The sequence below is a fragment of the Dermacentor albipictus genome, chromosome 3 (assembly GCF_038994185.2).
Source record: "Dermacentor albipictus isolate Rhodes 1998 colony chromosome 3, USDA_Dalb.pri_finalv2, whole genome shotgun sequence".
Classification (NCBI taxonomy): domain Eukaryota; kingdom Metazoa; phylum Arthropoda; class Arachnida; order Ixodida; family Ixodidae; genus Dermacentor; species Dermacentor albipictus.
The window spans coordinates 154,745,950-154,763,975 of NC_091823.1; the positions used below are offsets into that span (position 1 = coordinate 154,745,950).

The 18,026-nt window shown below is 46.4% G+C and overlaps 1 protein-coding gene across 3 annotated transcripts in view; it reads left to right on the forward strand.

The window, feature by feature from the left end:
* LOC135920567 (luciferin 4-monooxygenase-like) overlaps positions 1–18,026 on the forward strand; it is a 75,308-nt gene that overhangs the window by 32,999 nt on the left and 24,283 nt on the right. For all 3 annotated transcript variants that reach the window (XM_070534799.1, XM_070534800.1, XM_070534801.1), the window contains one exon: positions 1,210–1,378. In XM_070534799.1, the coding sequence (XP_070390900.1) occupies positions 1,210–1,378 (169 nt within the window). The remainder of the gene's footprint in view (positions 1–1,209; positions 1,379–18,026) is intronic.

The window sequence follows — 18,026 nt, forward strand, 5'->3', positions numbered from 1 at the left end:
GTGATTTTGGAACGTAAAGCACCATAATTTAATTTTTTTCGAAATTGTTACCGTCTTCAACTCTTATAGCCATTTGCAAATTTTTTGTTGAAACTCCGAGTGATCTTGCCTATGGTTTGTGTTTTGAATACGTATCTCTCCCACATTCTAGGGTGAAACGTTTTTGATCACTTCTCAAGCTATTTTTTTATGTTCGTATATTATCATTTTGTCTGGCTGTCCATATACAATTGATGAGGCTAAGGCATTGTCGATATATGACGGCCTGCTTCCACATTGCCACGTTACCTCCATATTACACCTATTCCTCTCTTGACTGCTATAAATTTCTGGTCATCACATACATCCAGTACTAGAGAACCGCTGAATCTATATGCCTGACCGGATTCTCCATGTGCGAAATTGGATTGGAACTTCCGATCCCCGGGTTGCGAGACCATGACTCCAACCGATTTAGCAAATGTTGGTTAATCCTACGCGCCCGTCAAAGCTGGCTTTTATAGGCGTGAAGAAGTAGATGCAGCAGAAGGCGCGAGCGAATCACTGGTGTTCCCTTCTTCCGTAGGAGAGAACCGGTATGATACGGATGTGTTCGCTCCCCTCGCGCCTGCCATTTCCCAACAGTTCGGGCCCGGTAATCAGATGGGGAGGCCGCATTTGACTCGTTCTGCCGAAGAGCAAGCTGCGTTGAAGAAACAGCAGCGGGAGTGGGCCACGCGGCATGCGTTCTGCCGAAGAATAGGCAGTGTTTGATGAACACCGTCCGGCACAGTATCGAGAAGGGGCTCGTCGTCGACGTGCCGACCTCGCTGTGAGGAAGCACGAAGCCGAGGCGTTCCGACAACGAAGAGCCGCGTATCCCGAGCTTCGCTTGCACCCCTCTTCACAATAGTTAATGGGTGGTCATCTTTTTATTATAATTTTGGTAAAAAATAAAAGTAAAATTATTTGACAAACGCGCACTAGTGTCAGCCTCTTAAATTGAACTCCATTTGCCGCTACGAACGCAGCACAAAATTTCCAAATGTATGTTACCATTGATTCAACAAGTTCGTGCTCCACTGAACTGTTACAGCCCCATCTCGCAGCATCCTCACGTACTTACCATTCATGTCTGCGGTTCCGAAAAGTGTGAGTGTTTCGATGTGATTCCTGATAGAAGGGCACCTTCCTCTCATTCACACAATATTTGTGCCGTACAATATGCAGGTGCCATATGCTGTCGGAAACATCAAGTGTCCTGCTTGCTTCCCCTCCCATTACCCACCAGTCGGGCATGATGTTCACCATGTTGGCTGCGCTGGGCGGCATCACCTGTGTCTTGGTGCCGACCATGATGACGCCTGCACAAGCTGTAGACACCATCGAGAAATACAAGGTTTAATATTTTTCTGTATCGTTAATAATGCGGTACCATTTTAGGTGACCCTCACACACTTTGAAGGTATCTGCCTGACAAAAAATGGTGGGCGGAAGCTGAATGCAGTGTAATAAGAAATAGGTGTGCTGATCCCAAGGCAGATCACTGTATCGCAGCGTCTCATAGTGCCATTTTCCACGTGCGAATGATGTCAGGAACTGGCACGGGAAACAGACAACAAACAACTTTAAAGTTAATTCACAGAAAACTGAGAAGCGACTTCAGCGTAGACGATCGCAGAGCAGTGCGCACAAAATCGCAAAAGTTCTGGCCCACCCACGATGCACGCGCTCGTGACTACCGAAGCGTTAAAATGCAGCTATTTTTCCATCAGAGACTATCAAGTGGCCCATGAGTGAAAACGCCGGTGTCCGTACAAGCGAAACTGCGGTAAATTCATATTACATTGGCTGCGACGTCCCGTCGCTTGCGCGCTTCAACGAAGCAGAGCAGGCGAAAGCGCACAACTGCCGCGGTGCCATTTGTTGTTTAAGGGGAGAGGGCATAAACATGATGACAGGTCACCCTCGCTCTCGGAAACTTGTGTTATTCGTACATCTCTTCATCGCACAACATCCAGCCTGCGTTCTGATTTCGTCTCGGTATTCGCTGTAAAGAACTTAATGTATAAAAACAGAATAAACTGAAAAGCAAGAATGTAGGATGTAGTGAGTTTCGAGCCTAAGACCCCCTGGTCAGAAGCCGAGTGTTTCACCCTTGGCCTAAGCCAGGGGCTCCAACACTGCAAGCCTGTGGACTCTGTTTAATGCCATCAGGTTATTCGGACCGCAAATTCGACTGCCATGCCCGGATTAACGAAGCAGACACGTCAAAATCTGCGCGCGTTACTCGAGAGCATCCCCATTACATTCTATGTCAGTAGGGCGAGGTAGCATGACGACACGGATCGGATTGCACCGGCCTTGCTTTACCTGGGGAGCGTTGGCCAAGCGCGCCAACGTGCTCCCACGCCCACGAGGACTTCATAACTCGAAGGACCGCTCAACGGCATTCAATTAGGTGCGAATGCTTTCTGATTCTGTACTAATAAGTTCTTAGGCGTACTCGTTTTTTTTTTGTACAAGACACCACGTTTTTTATGTGTAAAACACAATCAAGTTCCTTGGCGCTTGCCATTCATGTGTTTCCATTTTCTGTACGTACGTACATCCGGGAACCTCAGTATCTGCCTTCTATTACGGTAAGGTAATAAAGAGTGCAAAATTGCAGGTGATGAATATGCACAGAACAGAGAAGCATGGCTAATGTACCATTTACGGTGCATACAATAGCATCAAATCCTCAGGATTCTCGCACTACATAGCGCGCTTGAATACGGCCTTATCATTACTTGAGAGAAATTTCTTTTTCATATTTGGTATTGTCACGTGGTAGTGACGGTGAAGAAAGAAGCAGTACGGTGGAATACAAAACTAGCTTTTATTGGGCGAACCTGTGCCCACAAAACAGGCTACACTTATAGCACAACGAAAGCGGCGAACACAGTCGGCGATCATCGAAAATCTGATGTGCGGGTCAAGCGGGTCGGCTTTTATAGAGCAGTCGTCGAATGTTCCAGACTAATCGTTCGGACCCGCGTGCCTTCCACAAAGTTCTACACCATTAGCGTTACGCGGTGAAATCAGATAACGCAAGGTTCGGCGACATCAGACAGCCGGGTAGAAGCATCGATAACTTTCCAAAAACGTCGGATACATGCAGGCGCGTACCGCGCTGTCCGATAACATTTGTGAGGCGGCAAAACTTGACGCCCGATAAAGACAAGTACACGTGTAAGTATTATAGGCACGCCAATTGTACTATCATTGAAACATGCAGGGAAATTGTGACGGCAAAAACATCATCGCACAACAATCACCTGGTGATTGCTGTCAGTACTCGTACTTGGTAGTCCCCTATCCCGTAATCGTAAGCAATATGCCGTATTGGGAAACTAATCGTAAAGAAACTTGTAAGCGAAATTAGTTCAAGTAATTGGCGCTATGTAATATCGTGTAGGACAACCTGCACTCGCGTTCAGCTAGAAATTTCTGCGTGATCCCTTTCCTGCCAGTTGCGAAAGCGAGCACTTTGCACAGGTAGTCTAAATCGAAAGCTAAACGACGCGAAGGATGGCAGAAACAAGAACAAAACCAGCAAAGCGCTGACCTTCAGCTCATATTTGATGCCTGCTGCAGGTGCAAAATAGACAGGAAGGGGAGACCACAAGCCAAAGAGAGTCTTGACAACGTTATTACATCTCGTTTCCTATGAAGAGCCACAGCTGCGCGGCGCCGCGAACACCAATCCAGAAATCCGAGGGCAGCGAAGTAAGAGGACATGCCGCTGAGGAGTACTTCGGTTAGGAACTTGTCGCGGTCAAGTGATGCGTTGACGCATTTTCTAGGAGGCCAACGCCTCCTAGATAGCACGAAGCCGGTGCACTTCGATCTGTGATGTCATGCTAGCTTGTCCGACTGCCATAGAATCTAATGGGTACGCTCTTCAGTAATCTGCGGTGATCTTTTACATCTCCGCTTTCGTACCCCCGCGCTTGGAAGTGGAAATTTCGGTTCAAGCAGTCCGATTTCATGAAGCAGACAGCACTGGCCTGCTATCTTGGAGGCGCTGCTTTAGCCGAGTGGGCTAGACAGCCAGCTTGTAAGCTAGGGGTCCTGGTTGAAAAACTCGCTACAGGTAACGTATTTGCTTTCGACTTTATTCTGTTTTCTTATGCATTATTTCTTTACAACTATTACCGAGGCAAAATCCGAAGGCAGGGGAGACCTTACGTGGACAAGGAACGCGTGGTTCCAGGCGGGGACACATGAGCGGAAAGCGCTGCGTAGTTCGCAACGCTGCGTCGGTGCGGAACTGGTCGCCATGGCAGACCGAAGGCCGCCGCCTGCGTCCAGTGGAGAAGATATGGCTGGCATGCCGCATTTGAAGCCCCGTACTGGCGAGAAGCAGCAGCCAGTGACAGTTGGGAGAGCGCAATGTCACGATGGCGTTGTAGCTAAGTCAGCGGCACACCTCAATAAAAGAAAACCAAAGCGCACTTTAGAAACATGTTGCCATAGTGGGTCATGACAAACCTTGGGGTAAAGTTAGACAGATCTTATTGCAACAATCCTGGCACGCCGCAGTGTACACGTGAGTTCATTTTTAATGGAAGACGATGGTACCGCATGTTAAAAGAACGTGCATCGCTCATATCGTTTCGATTTCTTCAGGATGATTCCAAAGAAGTGGAGAGGGGTCTAGTAACATTGGAAACAGGCGGAGCTTCATCGAACCGGGCCGCCGCCGCGCCGCTGCTGCCGTCGCTCCCATGTGTCCCCGCCGGCGGTTCAGCGGTAGTTGGCAAGCGGTCACCGGGGCGGCGCTCTGGTCAGGTTTCCGCTCTTGTGTCTCCCGCTTAGGACAGGCTTCGAGAGTGCGGTTGACGGTGCGTCGCAGATATGCCATCTTTCCTCACGTGACAACAATGTCCCCTTTCGCCCGCCTATGCCCCATCGCTGCGCGCACTTGACGCGGCGTCACCGCCAGTGGGAATTTAGGTGCAGTTTCGCTGCTACAGACGCCGGCTTTTTCATACAGTGGACCAAGATGCTTAGCATCAAATCGTGTACCTGTTTGACGATAAGATTGCGCTTGCATGCTTGATAGATCTACAAGGTTATTTGCATATATTGCTAGAATAGCTGTATCACTCAGATCTGGAGAACATCCGCACTCTTTGCAATGAATTGCAAATCTTGCCATTGGTGCAGTTATTCAGATATGCGCGCAGTTGCGCACCCGGTACGTAAAGCAGCGGCCAGTTTACCTAATATATGACCAGCCACATGACATAGCGCTGTCAGAAAAAAACATTGTTGGTACAGGCGCCATACTTTTTCTGGTATTTCTCAATGCACAAGGAGACCTCTCACCTGTATGAGATCACAAATGTGTACATATTCCTCAACTGATATTGCGCGCAGAAAACCATTCGCACACCACCGTGGCCCGCCACTCTCTTGAGCGTGTGGAACACGTTGTTCAATTATGGAAGCACAGCCGTGGGCATTGTTCCCCTTTCTTGATGTGCTTGCGCAATCGTTCTCTCTCAGTAGCGCTTCCACACGGCTTCCATGGAACCACTCTGTAAGTGCTACTTCTAGAAGTCTCTTGGCGAGTGTCGAAATCGTGTTTCCCCTTATGCTGGCACGAATATACATGAACATTTCGAAGCGCTGCCATTGCGATATCTCTCCTAACGATCTTCGAATAGGCCAGCAAAATTGTCCGACACTGTCCTTTAACTGCTGATTGTAGCTCCAGCAGGTGTGATGCCATCCCAACCTTACCAAACGGCCAAGAAAGTGGAGCTACCCAGCGACAGGCGATTCAGCTGGGAAGCTGGAAGCACGAAAGTTTTGTTTGTAAATAATGTCCGTTACTTTGGCTACTGATGTGTCAGCGCAGGGGAACATGGCCAGGAAATCACGTATGGCGATACGTTAGGGCTTCCCGCGGGAATGATATTAGGGGCCGACAACACGTTGAGATATGCCAAAGAGAAAACACTCAGCACGAAAGCGAGGCTTGACGCTATGCACACCGCTCTTTCTGTAGCGTGCAACCGGTCGTCACAGTTCAGATTGGTGTTTGAGAAGCCTGCTGCCAGACTTTGGGGTTAGTGTTACTTGACTACCTGCCAAATGTAACGGGGAAAAAACCGTCAAATATAACTAGCGGAACAACGCCGTTTCCGAGGCGCACAGTGTCACTAGACCAGGAGCTCAACACGTGCGCACTCTCCCAGCTCGAGATAGTTCCATAAGGTTCTCGCAAAATCCGTTCGCTTTGGAATCGATTTCTCATTGTGGGCCCTGCTCTCCAACGGTAGCAAGCGCTTTCTTTCGCATACACACCCGATGAAGTTTTTTCAACGTGTTGTCGAACATCATAGTGCGCGATGGCTACAGCGGGTCAAAAGCGATTGCTTTCATTTGCATCGACTATAAAAACTACAGCAGCGTTCTTATTCGTGACTGCACAAAGCGGTTGATTTGCCTTTATTCCCCCCGGGAATATCTTGCGTTCATTTTACTGCCCGCGTTTCGGACGCGTGTCGGAAAACAGTCGGATAACTTTCCTCAGCTGCCTGCGCTACGGCTTTTCGTACGCGTTGATGCCTTAGCTTGATGTGAAACTGAAACACGTGGTAGACCACTCTGGGCGCTTTCTTTCGCTGCGCGTGATGGTTCCAACGGCACAAAGCGTTTGCAGTGTCTTGCTTCGCATCGGGAAGATCCCTAGGCTATCACTGCCCGCATTACAGGCTTTTCTTCAACGCCTCTGGAAACCACCTAGACGTTTTTTTTTTTTTGCCTGCGCATACAGTTCCCCGCGCAATGGCATCGCGTGCCGGTGCAGATTTATTGCTACCGGCCAGCTGTTCTCACTTGTACAATAATTCGTCCTGTCTGTCGCCAAGGGCTGCAGCTTAAGCACTTTCAGGGCTTTCCGTCATCACAGTTGCATATTTCTTAGATATGGAGTGAATGCGCTTGCCCCGTATTGCAGTGCAACCGAGTTACTTCTCGGGTGAAGAGGGTCGCAGCCACTGTAGTGCGAAATTTCGCATCTCTGCCGATGCATCATTGGAGTGACTCCGGGGAAGGATGTTTTTGAAAATAAGGAAAATTGATATATAAAAGAGGATTTTCCACTGCAGGTGCTGTCATGGAGTTCATAGAGGTCGTCTTAGAGGACGTTATCAGCTCTGTTTGAATATTGTAGCGAATGCACGTGTTTTTCGGGGTTCCGTGGCGGCGACGAAATCGTAGGTATTTCTGCGATTTTATCGTAGGTAGCTTGCTTCTGTTTTTATTTGCAGGTTTTTTGCCTTGCAGGTTTTCGCCTGGTATTTCGGGTGTGCGGGTGCGCGTCGTCTACATTTTTTTTGCAGGATGGTTAGAGAATCCTTTCGTGCTACGTGCTCCAACATGTGTAGCGAAGCGGGACGTTGAGAGTTTGTAGTCGTTAAATGGTAGCTTGGAAGTGGCAAGAAAAATAGCTATTAGTGGCTTTACTGTGCATGTTTTGGTTGGGAACTGAGAGCGTGGCCGCGTGGTTGAGCGCGTGCGAGAGCGTGTCATACCTTCGGTCTCCGCGGCAGTGATTGTTTTGGAAACAGTGGTGAGAGTTGCTTTGCGACATTTTGAAGATTTGGATCCTCTGAGTGAGTGAGTGAGTGAGTGAGTGAGTGAGTGAGTGAGTGAGTGAGTGAGTGAGTGAGTGAGTGAGTGAGTGAGTGAGTGAGTGAGTGAGTGAGTGAGTGAGTGAGTGAGTGAGTGAGTGAGTGAGTGAGTGAGTGAGTGAGTGAGTGAGTGAGTGAGTGAGTGAGTGAGTGAGTGAGTGAATAAAGCTTGATTTGGTCCAGCAAAGCGCGATAAAACGCGCATCCAGCTAATCCCACAACGGGACTGATACATCTAGTCTGCCGGCCCGATTGCGGGTGCGCTGGACGGCCAGGATTTGGTCCTCAAAGACAGGACTTCGCAGGAGCGCGTCCCACTCTTCCTTCGTGAACTGGGTCTGGGAGTGACCCGCACTCCTAGAGCATATGAGGCAACGTAGCTACCTCACCACATGCCACGCAAGAACAATGCGGATAAATCTCGGGATATATACTATTAAGGGACGCCGGATTTGGGTAGGAGTTCGTTTGCAGAAGTCTTAGTGTGACCGCGTGCGACCTGCTTAGCTTGGAGTGAGGTGGGGGGAAAACCCTTCTCTCTAAGTAAAAGAGCTTAGTGATTTCGTTGCGTGTGGGAGGAGCGTCTCTGTGTCCGGGAAGAGAGTCGCCCGATCCGAGGGCAGCGCGGTCGGTAAAGCCACGCGCAGCCTCGTGGGCAGACTCGTTGAGGCTCAGAGGAACCCCCTCGATCGCCCTAACGTGTGCAGGGAACCAAATGATCAAGTGCATGAAGGTATTGCCGTATTTGGCGCCTTTGAGAATTTCAACTACCTGCCGGGCTACCCAGCCTTTCTGGAATGCTCGATGGCGGCTTTCGAATCGCTATACACCTGTCTCTCCGACTGTCTTGCATGGCGAGTGCAATGGCCACTAGCTCGGCCTCCTGTGGGTTCGTCGTCCGGACGGAAGCACAGTTGATGACTTTGCCCAGCGTGTCAAGGACGGAAACCGCAAAAGCCTTGCCGTCTTGGTATGCAGCTGGGTACATGAAGGTTGCTGCGATTTTGTGCTTGTTTATTTGCTTTAGTATATTCAATGCTCTTGCCTTGCGACGACCTGCGTTGTGAACAGGATGAACGTTGCGGGGAAAAGGGGCGACCACGTTCTTCTCCCCTATTTCTCTGGGGATTTGGGTGTCTTCAGCCAAGTTCTTGGTTGGTGCGAGTTCAATCTCCACGGGGATACGCCTGCCGGCCGGCGCGGAGGACAGCCGAGTTAGCTGGGCCTGTTCCTGAGCCTCGGCTGTCTAATCCATGGTGTTGTGTATGCCGAGCCGAAGGAGGTCCCCTGCATGCGTTCTGATGGGCAGCCCGAGGGCTCTCTTGAAGAACTTTCTAATGAGGGCATTAAGCTTTTCCCGCTCGGCTCTGAGCCAGTTGTGCATGGCCACCGTGTAGGTGAAGTGACACAGCACAAAGGCGTTGATGAGCCGAAGCAGGTTGTCCTCCTTGAAGCCACGATGTCTGTTTGTGACCCTTTGGATGAGGCGAAAAGCATTGTCGGTATTCGCAATTACCTTGCGTAAAGCAGTGCCGTTGCCGCCGCGTGATTCTATGAACATACCCAGGACTCTGACGGTGTCGACCTTTGGTATCGGGTCACCGCTCCGAGTCAACCGGTGAATGACACTTTCCGAGACCGGTTTCCAGCCCTTCGGTTTGCGGAATTTTTCTTTTCTATAAAGCAGAAGTTCAGATTTTGTCGGGGAGCATCTGAGTCCGGTGGGTAGCAGGTACTGCTCCGTGACGTGTACTGCCTCTTGCATGGGGCTTTCCACTTGCTCTTCGCTACCGGCGGGGCACCAGATGGTGATTCGTATGCGTAGATGGTGTGTTTGATACCCTCAACATGGGCCAGATTCCTCGAGAGGCAGATCATGCAGACGTTGAAGAGAGCAGGCGTAATGACTGAGCCTTGCAGCGTGCCCCGTGTGCCCAGGAGCACCTCGTCGGAGACAAAGTCGCCGATCCGCAGCTTCGCTTTCCTCCCCGTCAGGTACGAATGGACGTAGTTATATAGTCTGGGGCCCAGCTCGAGCTCTGCCACGAAGGCCAGAATGTGTTCGTGGAGAACGTTGTCAAACACTTTCTCGAGGTCGAGTACGAGCAGTGCCCTGGTGTCTCTGGTACTGCCATCGATGATTTGATGTTTGATCATCTTCATGGCGTCCTGCGACGAGAGGCCGGCAGGAAAGCCAATCATGTTGTGAGTATAGATGTTGTTCTCTTCGAGATATCTGTTTAGTCTGTTGAGGACGACGTGCTCCGCCACTTTCCCGACGCGGGAGGTGAGAGAGATTGGTCGGAGGTTGTCCACGTTCGGAGACTTGCCGGGTTTCGCGATCAGGACGACGTTGGCGCTCTTCTATTGTTCTGGGACGCCACCATTTTTCCACGTCTCGTTGATCTCGGTGAGGTATGCGATCGAATCGTCGTCAAGGTTCCGCAGCATCTTGTTTGTGATTCTGTCAGCACCTGGTGCACAGTTCCCCTTGACCGCGAAAATGGCTTGCGTAATTTCCCCCACGGTGAAGTTTTCGTCCAATTCCGAACGAGGTGGGCCTAGGTAGTCGGGAAACTGGTCTTCCTCATCTTCGTGCTTTATGGGAAGGTATGCAACCGGCTCGTCCCAGAACAGGATGTGGTAGCTTCGTGAATGGCTCTGCCGAGCGTGTGTCTCTGACTGGATCTGGTGCTCCCTCGTCGAGGAGATGTTTTAGCATGCCCCAGGACTTGCCGTTACGCATCTGCCCGGCAATCCACTCACAGACCTCGTCCCATTGCTGCTTGCCGAGGTTCCGACAGTGACCTTCGATGGCCTTGTTAAACTCGGAGATCTTTTTCCTGAATCTTCGGTTAAACCTTTCACTCTCCTTTCCATCTTAGAAGCAGCGCCTGCTTGCCCTCGATCAGATGGGCCAGCCTGCTGCACATCTTTTCTACTTCCAGGTCACTGACGATCTTCTTAGTGGATGACTCGGCGTCTTTCTTGATTCGCTCGCACCAATCTGCCAGTTCTTTGGGGACGCGTGCGCTGTCGTTGAATCCTGTGTGTATCGATCTTTGATAAAAGGCACGCGCTTTGCATTGATATAGTACTATAGTACTTGCATCAGTAGTAGCATTATTATAGTTTTGTAGTATTTGCAAAAATCCGTGCAATACATGGCGGGAAAAACGGTAAAGCAAGCAGTGCGCGAGTGGTCCCTCAAGGCAGATGAGGTGACGGATGATAAATGGAGAGGGCATCGAATGAACCGGCACACAATGTGATGTCGATACTAGGCTGCAGAAAATGGAGGCTTTCCAGGATGAGCTTCTCAACCAGGTGCAAGAGCTCAAAATTGAGCTAAAAAGGGGCCGTGATGCACGGAAGGTAGTTGGAAAGATACTTGAAGCAACCGAGGAAAAGCTGAACAGGGCTGCCATTGTGGACGAGAATGTGCATGGCAATGGAACGCACCCCCCCCCCCCCGCGACAGGCGAGGGGGGGGAGGTCTGTGAAATACAAGAAATTTAGGCAGGGTGATAAAGGGGTACCTGGAAAGAACGGCATCTACCTTGAGGCTGCCAGGTGGAAAAACCATTAGCCCAAAGGACAATGCCCCTTGTGGAGTCCGAATCACGCAGAAAATGACAAAGGGAAACAGGGCGAGGTAGAAGAGAGGGAAAGGGTGATTATCGCTGGCAACTAAAACCTGGCTGCGTGCTCAAAAGCAATTGTGGAGAGGCTGAAAGGCGACAAAAGAGTGGCGGCCCAGTTGAAAATGACAACAGAGGTTGTGTTCAGTACTACAGAAATTTTTGTTGTACAACATGATTTTTCTGTAGTAACTACAGATTGCTGATGGAGCGACAGACTTTTCTGATGTACAACAGACATTTGTTGTTGCTACTACAGAAGTACAGTCTGTTGTATGTCTGTTGTTACAACAGAAAGCTGAAGCTCTACAACAGATTTTTGTAGTACTACAGAAAAACTTGTCATCACTACAGGCACCCTGTTGTCCCAACAGAAATGTTCCTGAAGTAACCCGAAAAACTTCTGTAGTGCTACAGAGAGCTGTTGAAATACTACAGCAACCTATTGTGGCAACAGGCCCCCAATTGTCACAACAGAAGTGTTCCTGAAGTAATGCTACCAACGTCTGTTGTACTACAGAAAAATGTTGTTGTACGACAGAAACCTATCATTGCAACAGGCCCCCAGTTGTCATAACAGAAGTGTTCCTGAAGTAATGAACAAACTTCTGTTGAACTACAGAGAACTGTTCCACAACGGAAACCTATCGCCGTAGCATGTACCCAATGATGACAACAGAAGTGCACTGAAATTGTTTGATGCGACAAGCTTCTGTAGTGCCCGGTTGAAAAAGACAAAAGGAATTGCTGTCGCAACTACAGAAATTCTGTTGTACGACAGAAGTTGTTGACATTTCTTAATTGGGAGACATTTCTGACGTTACGACAGAAATTCTGATTTCGCAACAGAAGCATTCGGTCGCGACAACAAGAGTTCTGAAGTCGGAACAACAGCTTTATATCCTGACAGCGACTCCGACGTTACGACACCAATTCTGACGTCGCAGCAGAAACATTCGGTCGCGACCGCCAAGAGTTCCGAAGTCGCAACAGATGTGCTTTCCGTCGCGGTCCTTTAAAATTGTATGTTTTCGCATCGGTGGTGTACACTGTACTTTTCTCTTGCGCGGTATTCAATCGCGCTTCTCTGAAGCCGGCAATGCTGATGGCACCGACACCGGTATTAAAGTCGACGTGGCGAATAGTTATAATTGTGCCGTGACGACGCGGCACCAGCAACGCCCTACCGGCCTCCTCAAAATCGGCCGCTGATAAAAATCATACCATCGGCGGGAATGGCTGCGTACCCGTTTTTTTTTTTTTGGTAAGATGTGGCACACAGGCCTGTGGACTTACATGTGCTGTTACACTGACACATTAGTTAATTTCCTAGTTATATTTCACAAGCTTATGCGAAGCGGAAAAGAAGATTTGGGTTGTTCCACATAGTTGCGTGAAAAGCTGTCTCGCTCGGGTCTCATTAATCAAATCAAATCAAATCAAATCAAGTTTATTTCAACATACAACAGATGCTGAGGGCCATGGACAAAAAGCCAGCAAGGCTTGACGTGGTCCATGGCCCCGTTTTACAGGCAGCAACAAATGCAACAAAGGATTAGCATGGTTAAATACAGTAGTATTTGGAAAAATAGGATTTCCACACTAATAATTACGAAACATTAATCATGATAACTATGAGTAAGTGTAACGAAAACACAAAAAAGTACGAAAACAACAGCTATTCATGAAATACATCACAAATACACAAGATATAATAAAACAAATGCAGCACTATGTACATCGTTATTACGACACAATATATAACACTACTTAGTACAGTAACACATACAGAAGGATTCGATACGCACAATAAAAATAAAATGTTTATACAAGAATTGAGCCTGTTCAAAGAAGATTCATACGTCTATGTACATATTCGCATCTAGAAATATGTTTATCGTAGCACAGAAGTGAGCATTACTTTATGTATGCCTTGTTTAAATGGTAGGGTAGTCGAAAACGTAACATTTGATAAGTATAATTTGTTCTAGGCCTTGGTAGATCCCATATTTCAGAACTCCTTGTACTGACCGCCTTATGTTTTACTATTAAGTTGGAAATACGTTTTAGGGTTTCGTTGTTTCTTTTAATACTGGTCATATAATTTCGTAGTAACATATCTTCATAAATGTTAGGCATTGAAAGCAAATTAAGCTTTTCAAATAGAGGACTAGTATGTGTTAAGTAAGGTACATCGAGTATACAACGCACAGCCTTTTTCTGTATTCTATGCAGTGCATTGATATTAGATAGCGTTGTAGTGCCCCAGACTAGATGGCAATAGTTTATATGGGGTAATAACAGTGATTTGTACAAAATAAGTTTAATACTTTCTGGAAGAAAAAAACGCAACTTGCATAGTATTCCTGTCACTCGAGACAACTTACCAATTACCAGTTCCACGTGGGCATTCCACGACAAATGTTGCTCAAATATAACTCCAAGACACTTAATAGAAGGAACAATAGGTAAAATAGAGTTGTTAAGCTGTAAAATGGTACCAGTGTCAATATTTCGATTTTTCGGCCTAAAAAGCACAGCCTTTGTTTTATGAACATTTATTGTTAGCGAGTTCGTGATACTCCAAGATGATAATTTTGACAGCACCTCGTTGGCTTTGATTATGAGATCTTCAGCATTTTTCTCGGTCACAAGAATTGTAATGTCGTCTGCATATGCAATAAATTTTACGTCTTTGTCAACAGTCACTAGATCAATAATATAGATGCAAAAAAACAAGGGGCCCAAAATGCTGCCCTGTGGTACACCTGCGATAAGTGGTTTCAAATCGGACGCGTAACTGTTTATAACTACGTGTTGCATGCGGTGTTGGAGATATGATTTTATTAAGTTCAAAAAAACGCCTCGGAAACCATAATAATTAAATTTTTTTAGTAGGGTAACATGATTAACGCAGTCGAACGCCTTTGGGTAGTCGACAAAAATACCCAATGTACATAGCTGACGTTCGAAAGAATCTAGTATAATTTCCTTTTGTATTAGAAGGGCAGTTTCAGTAGATTGACCTTTCGTAAATCCAAATTGCATGTTTGTTATTAATTTATGCTTAGTTGTAAAGGATGTAATGCGACTGTGAATTAATTTTTCCAGAGGTTTTGAAAAAATTGGCAAGATGGATATTGGTCTATAGTTAGTTAAATCGTTTTTATCGCCGCCCTTGTGTAACACTGTAACTTTAGCAACTTGGAGGCGTTTTGGAAAAGTACCATCTGACAAAACAAGGTTATAAATGTGTGTCAACGCCGGAGTGATGGCATCTAGTACGAACTTAGCAGGCCCAATTTCAAAACCATCGGCATCGCAACATTTACTATTTCTGATAGATAAGAAAGTGTCGATTATTTCTGTATCTGTCGTAGGAGTCAAAAATGCAGATTGGCTGTTTCTTGTAGTTAGATATTGCGAACAATTTGGATCGTGAGAACTCTTCGCTAAATTGGTAAAATACTTGTTGAAAGATTCGGCTAGTTCCTTTTCTGATATTGCATTGCCATTAATTGTAATTTCTCTAATAGTCTCATTACAACTGCTTCGTCCAAGAAGTGTGCTAATACGCTTCCAAACAATGTCTGTCTTTTTCATAACGTCAACATTAAATAAATTTTGTAGGTACATACTTTTCTCGCGGCGCAGAAGACTGTTTACTTTATTCCTTTGGACCCTAAATTGACGCAAAGTTTCTTCCGACCGCGCTGAAATAAAGTTATGAAATAAGATATTTTTTGTGCGTATTTCTTTTAAACACTGTTTCGTAACCCATGGCTTTCTACATTTACGCGCAGGTTTCAATACCTTGTACCTGAAACATTTCTCGTAAGCAGATTTAAACTTTTCATGAAAATACTCGTAAGCTGTCTCGGGGTCTGTAATAAGCAGTAGAAGTGACCAGTCAACGCGCAATATTTCATTGCGAAAATTGTTTAAACTGCGTGCATTAATGTCCCGTACAGTCAAAGGAATGTCGTTCGTGGTTCCACTAGATGTGTTGTGTTTAAAAAACAAAAAAAATTGGGAGGTGATCGCTGATGTGAGTGCCTACAACACCGGATAAATTATTTGTATCGTCAATATTCGTTATGAAGACGTCTATTAGCGTACTTGAGTCAGCCGAAATATGAGTGGGAGAGTTTACTACATTTGCGAAACCATTAGATTCAAGCGTCCTACAAAATTCATCACGCGGTTTAGAAGTCTTCAACAAGTCAATGTTTATGTCACCTGCCATGATGAGCTTGAAACCTTTATTGTTAATCCAGCTAAGGTGCTCATCTGTAAAGGACAGAAATCTTGATATGTTTGTACCTGGAGGTCTGTATACCACACAATATACATTATCATTGCATTTAATTGAAATCACTTCATAATCAATAGTAACAAAGGAAAACGACTCAATCAGTTCGCACTGCAGGGTGTTTTTTACCATCAACATAACACCTCCTCCTCTTCGAGAGGGTCGATTTACAAAGAATGATTTATAACCGGGCAACCTAAGCACATCTATTTCATTTTTATGCCAAGTTTCGCTTATCATGAGCACATCTGGGGTGAAACCAAACGAGGCAGTGAGAGCAACAATTTGATCTTCCTTATTTCTGGCTGATTGTGCGTTAATATGAATGAAAGATAATGAATTCTTGTTTTTTGCATATAAGTTGCCTATTTCGCAAGGTGAGTGAAAAGTAGGAAAAGAGGTGTTAGTAGGTATGACGTCGTTGAAAGAAAACATCCTTTTACTAATCGATCTTATCAAGATCCGAGATGAAAGCTATACGCATTGCTCGGGAAGACTCAGTTTTTCTCGCGAAAACTTTGCCGTCTCTTGTCCATGCAAAACGCCAATTTTTTTCTTTCTTTTTCGCAATCGTCATGCCCAACAGCTTCTTTAGTTCGAAACATAAATGCTCGTTTATGTATACTGGGGCAGACTGTGCAAAACCAATATCAGCTGTTGAAAATCTTTTCTTTCTAGCCTTTTCCAAGACTGCATCGCGTTTCGATCTGCTGTAAAACTATACAAGAATGTGTGGCTGCGATGAGCCTTTCGTTGGAATCCTGTGGCATACTTCAACATCGTCCTGTGTAATTGATTCCGCGACAGCATGGCCAATGTTTTGCAAAATCCCCGGGAGGTTTTTATCCTGCGAAACAGGAATACCTTTGATTTCTAGGTTTTGTTTCTTGAGTATTGTTCTAGTTGTACCATTCTTACTTCGTTCGCTTTCACCTGCTCTTTAAGGAGTGCACATTCAGACAGAAGACAAGCATTCTGAACCTTAATATCTGCGTTTTCCTTTTGGATGGCTATCATGCTAGCTTTCATTTCTTCGAAACATTGGTTAATCAGTTCCATGCTAGCTTTTACGTCTCTGTTTTCCTTTCTAAATTCCCGTTCCAGAGAAGCGCGCATGTCACGAATTTCCTGCTTCGTTTCTTTCAACATTTTTAACATTTCAGGATCAGGTGTCATGCTCGGAATAAGAGAAATACGGTGACAGAAAACAAGAACAACAAGTGAAGATATGGCAGCGGCAACAGCAATATTTACAGAAGTCATAAAAAGTAGGTACTAATGCGATTTCTAACCTGTAAGGACCAACATACGACACGCAAGCGTGAGCCGTGTGTCTCCAATGCTGCCGCCGCTGCCAGTAAAGCTTCAAAGTGCCAGCATCCCCTTTTATCCGGAGCTGTTCGTAGTGGGCGTCACGGCTGCTGTCGATCGTAGATCACGATGTCCGATGGGAAGATGTGCGCAGTCGCGCGGCTTTGGTCAATCTGGTACAGTGCTGCCGTGAGAAGCCAGTATGCTGTCAGAAAGAACTCTCATCCACGAATGTTTATGTAGCTACTTTGCATTGAACACACGAATTATATGCGCGCTCAAAAGTATAAAGAACGAGAGACAACTGTCGAAACTAGCAGTAATAACCCTAAAAGTCAACGTTGTCTATTTCTGAATTCCTTATTTAATATGGATATCGTACATCAAAATCGATGTCCTAGCACTGCACGATGTACCTGTCGATGGTACGAAAACACTTGCTCTTCTAGAGATGCGGCACTTGACGCGGTGGAGTGATAGCGGATCTTGGCTATCACATCAGCGCATCAGCACGTCGTACTATTCACATGGCCAAAACGTACCATCGAAAAGCGAAAGTGTGGTATATTATGCAAGTGTTATCAATGTGTCGTTCAAGTGTGCAAAAACTGCACCGTGTTTTTGCCGTATTCTTATGGGCTTCCAGTTGGGAAAGGATAAGCAGAACCAATTTGTTTTGTTCAGCTCGAAGTGGTGGGCTAGGTCTGTCGCATTTGTTTATTAGACAAATTGTGTCGCGTTTTCTTTCTTTTCGGGATCAGAGAAATGATTTTCTACGCACAGTAATTCAAGTTCGTTTGGGAAAAGCACTGCCGCAATACTTTGTAACGACCAGTGATGTGAAGGGAGGAAGTATTAGGGGATATCTGCGCGAAGTGGTTGATTCAATTCGTATGTTGCGTGTGCGGTTTTCCATGGAATATCTATGCTCTGTGACAAGAAAAACACTGCATAAAGACTTAGTTGATACAATGTTGCCAATACCATTGTACAGGTCTGTAAACTGGGGAGGCCAAGGAGGTAATGTACTGAAACGGGTGAAAAAAATGCCAGTTAGACCCTCTCAAAAAACGTTTTTCTTTAAGCTACACA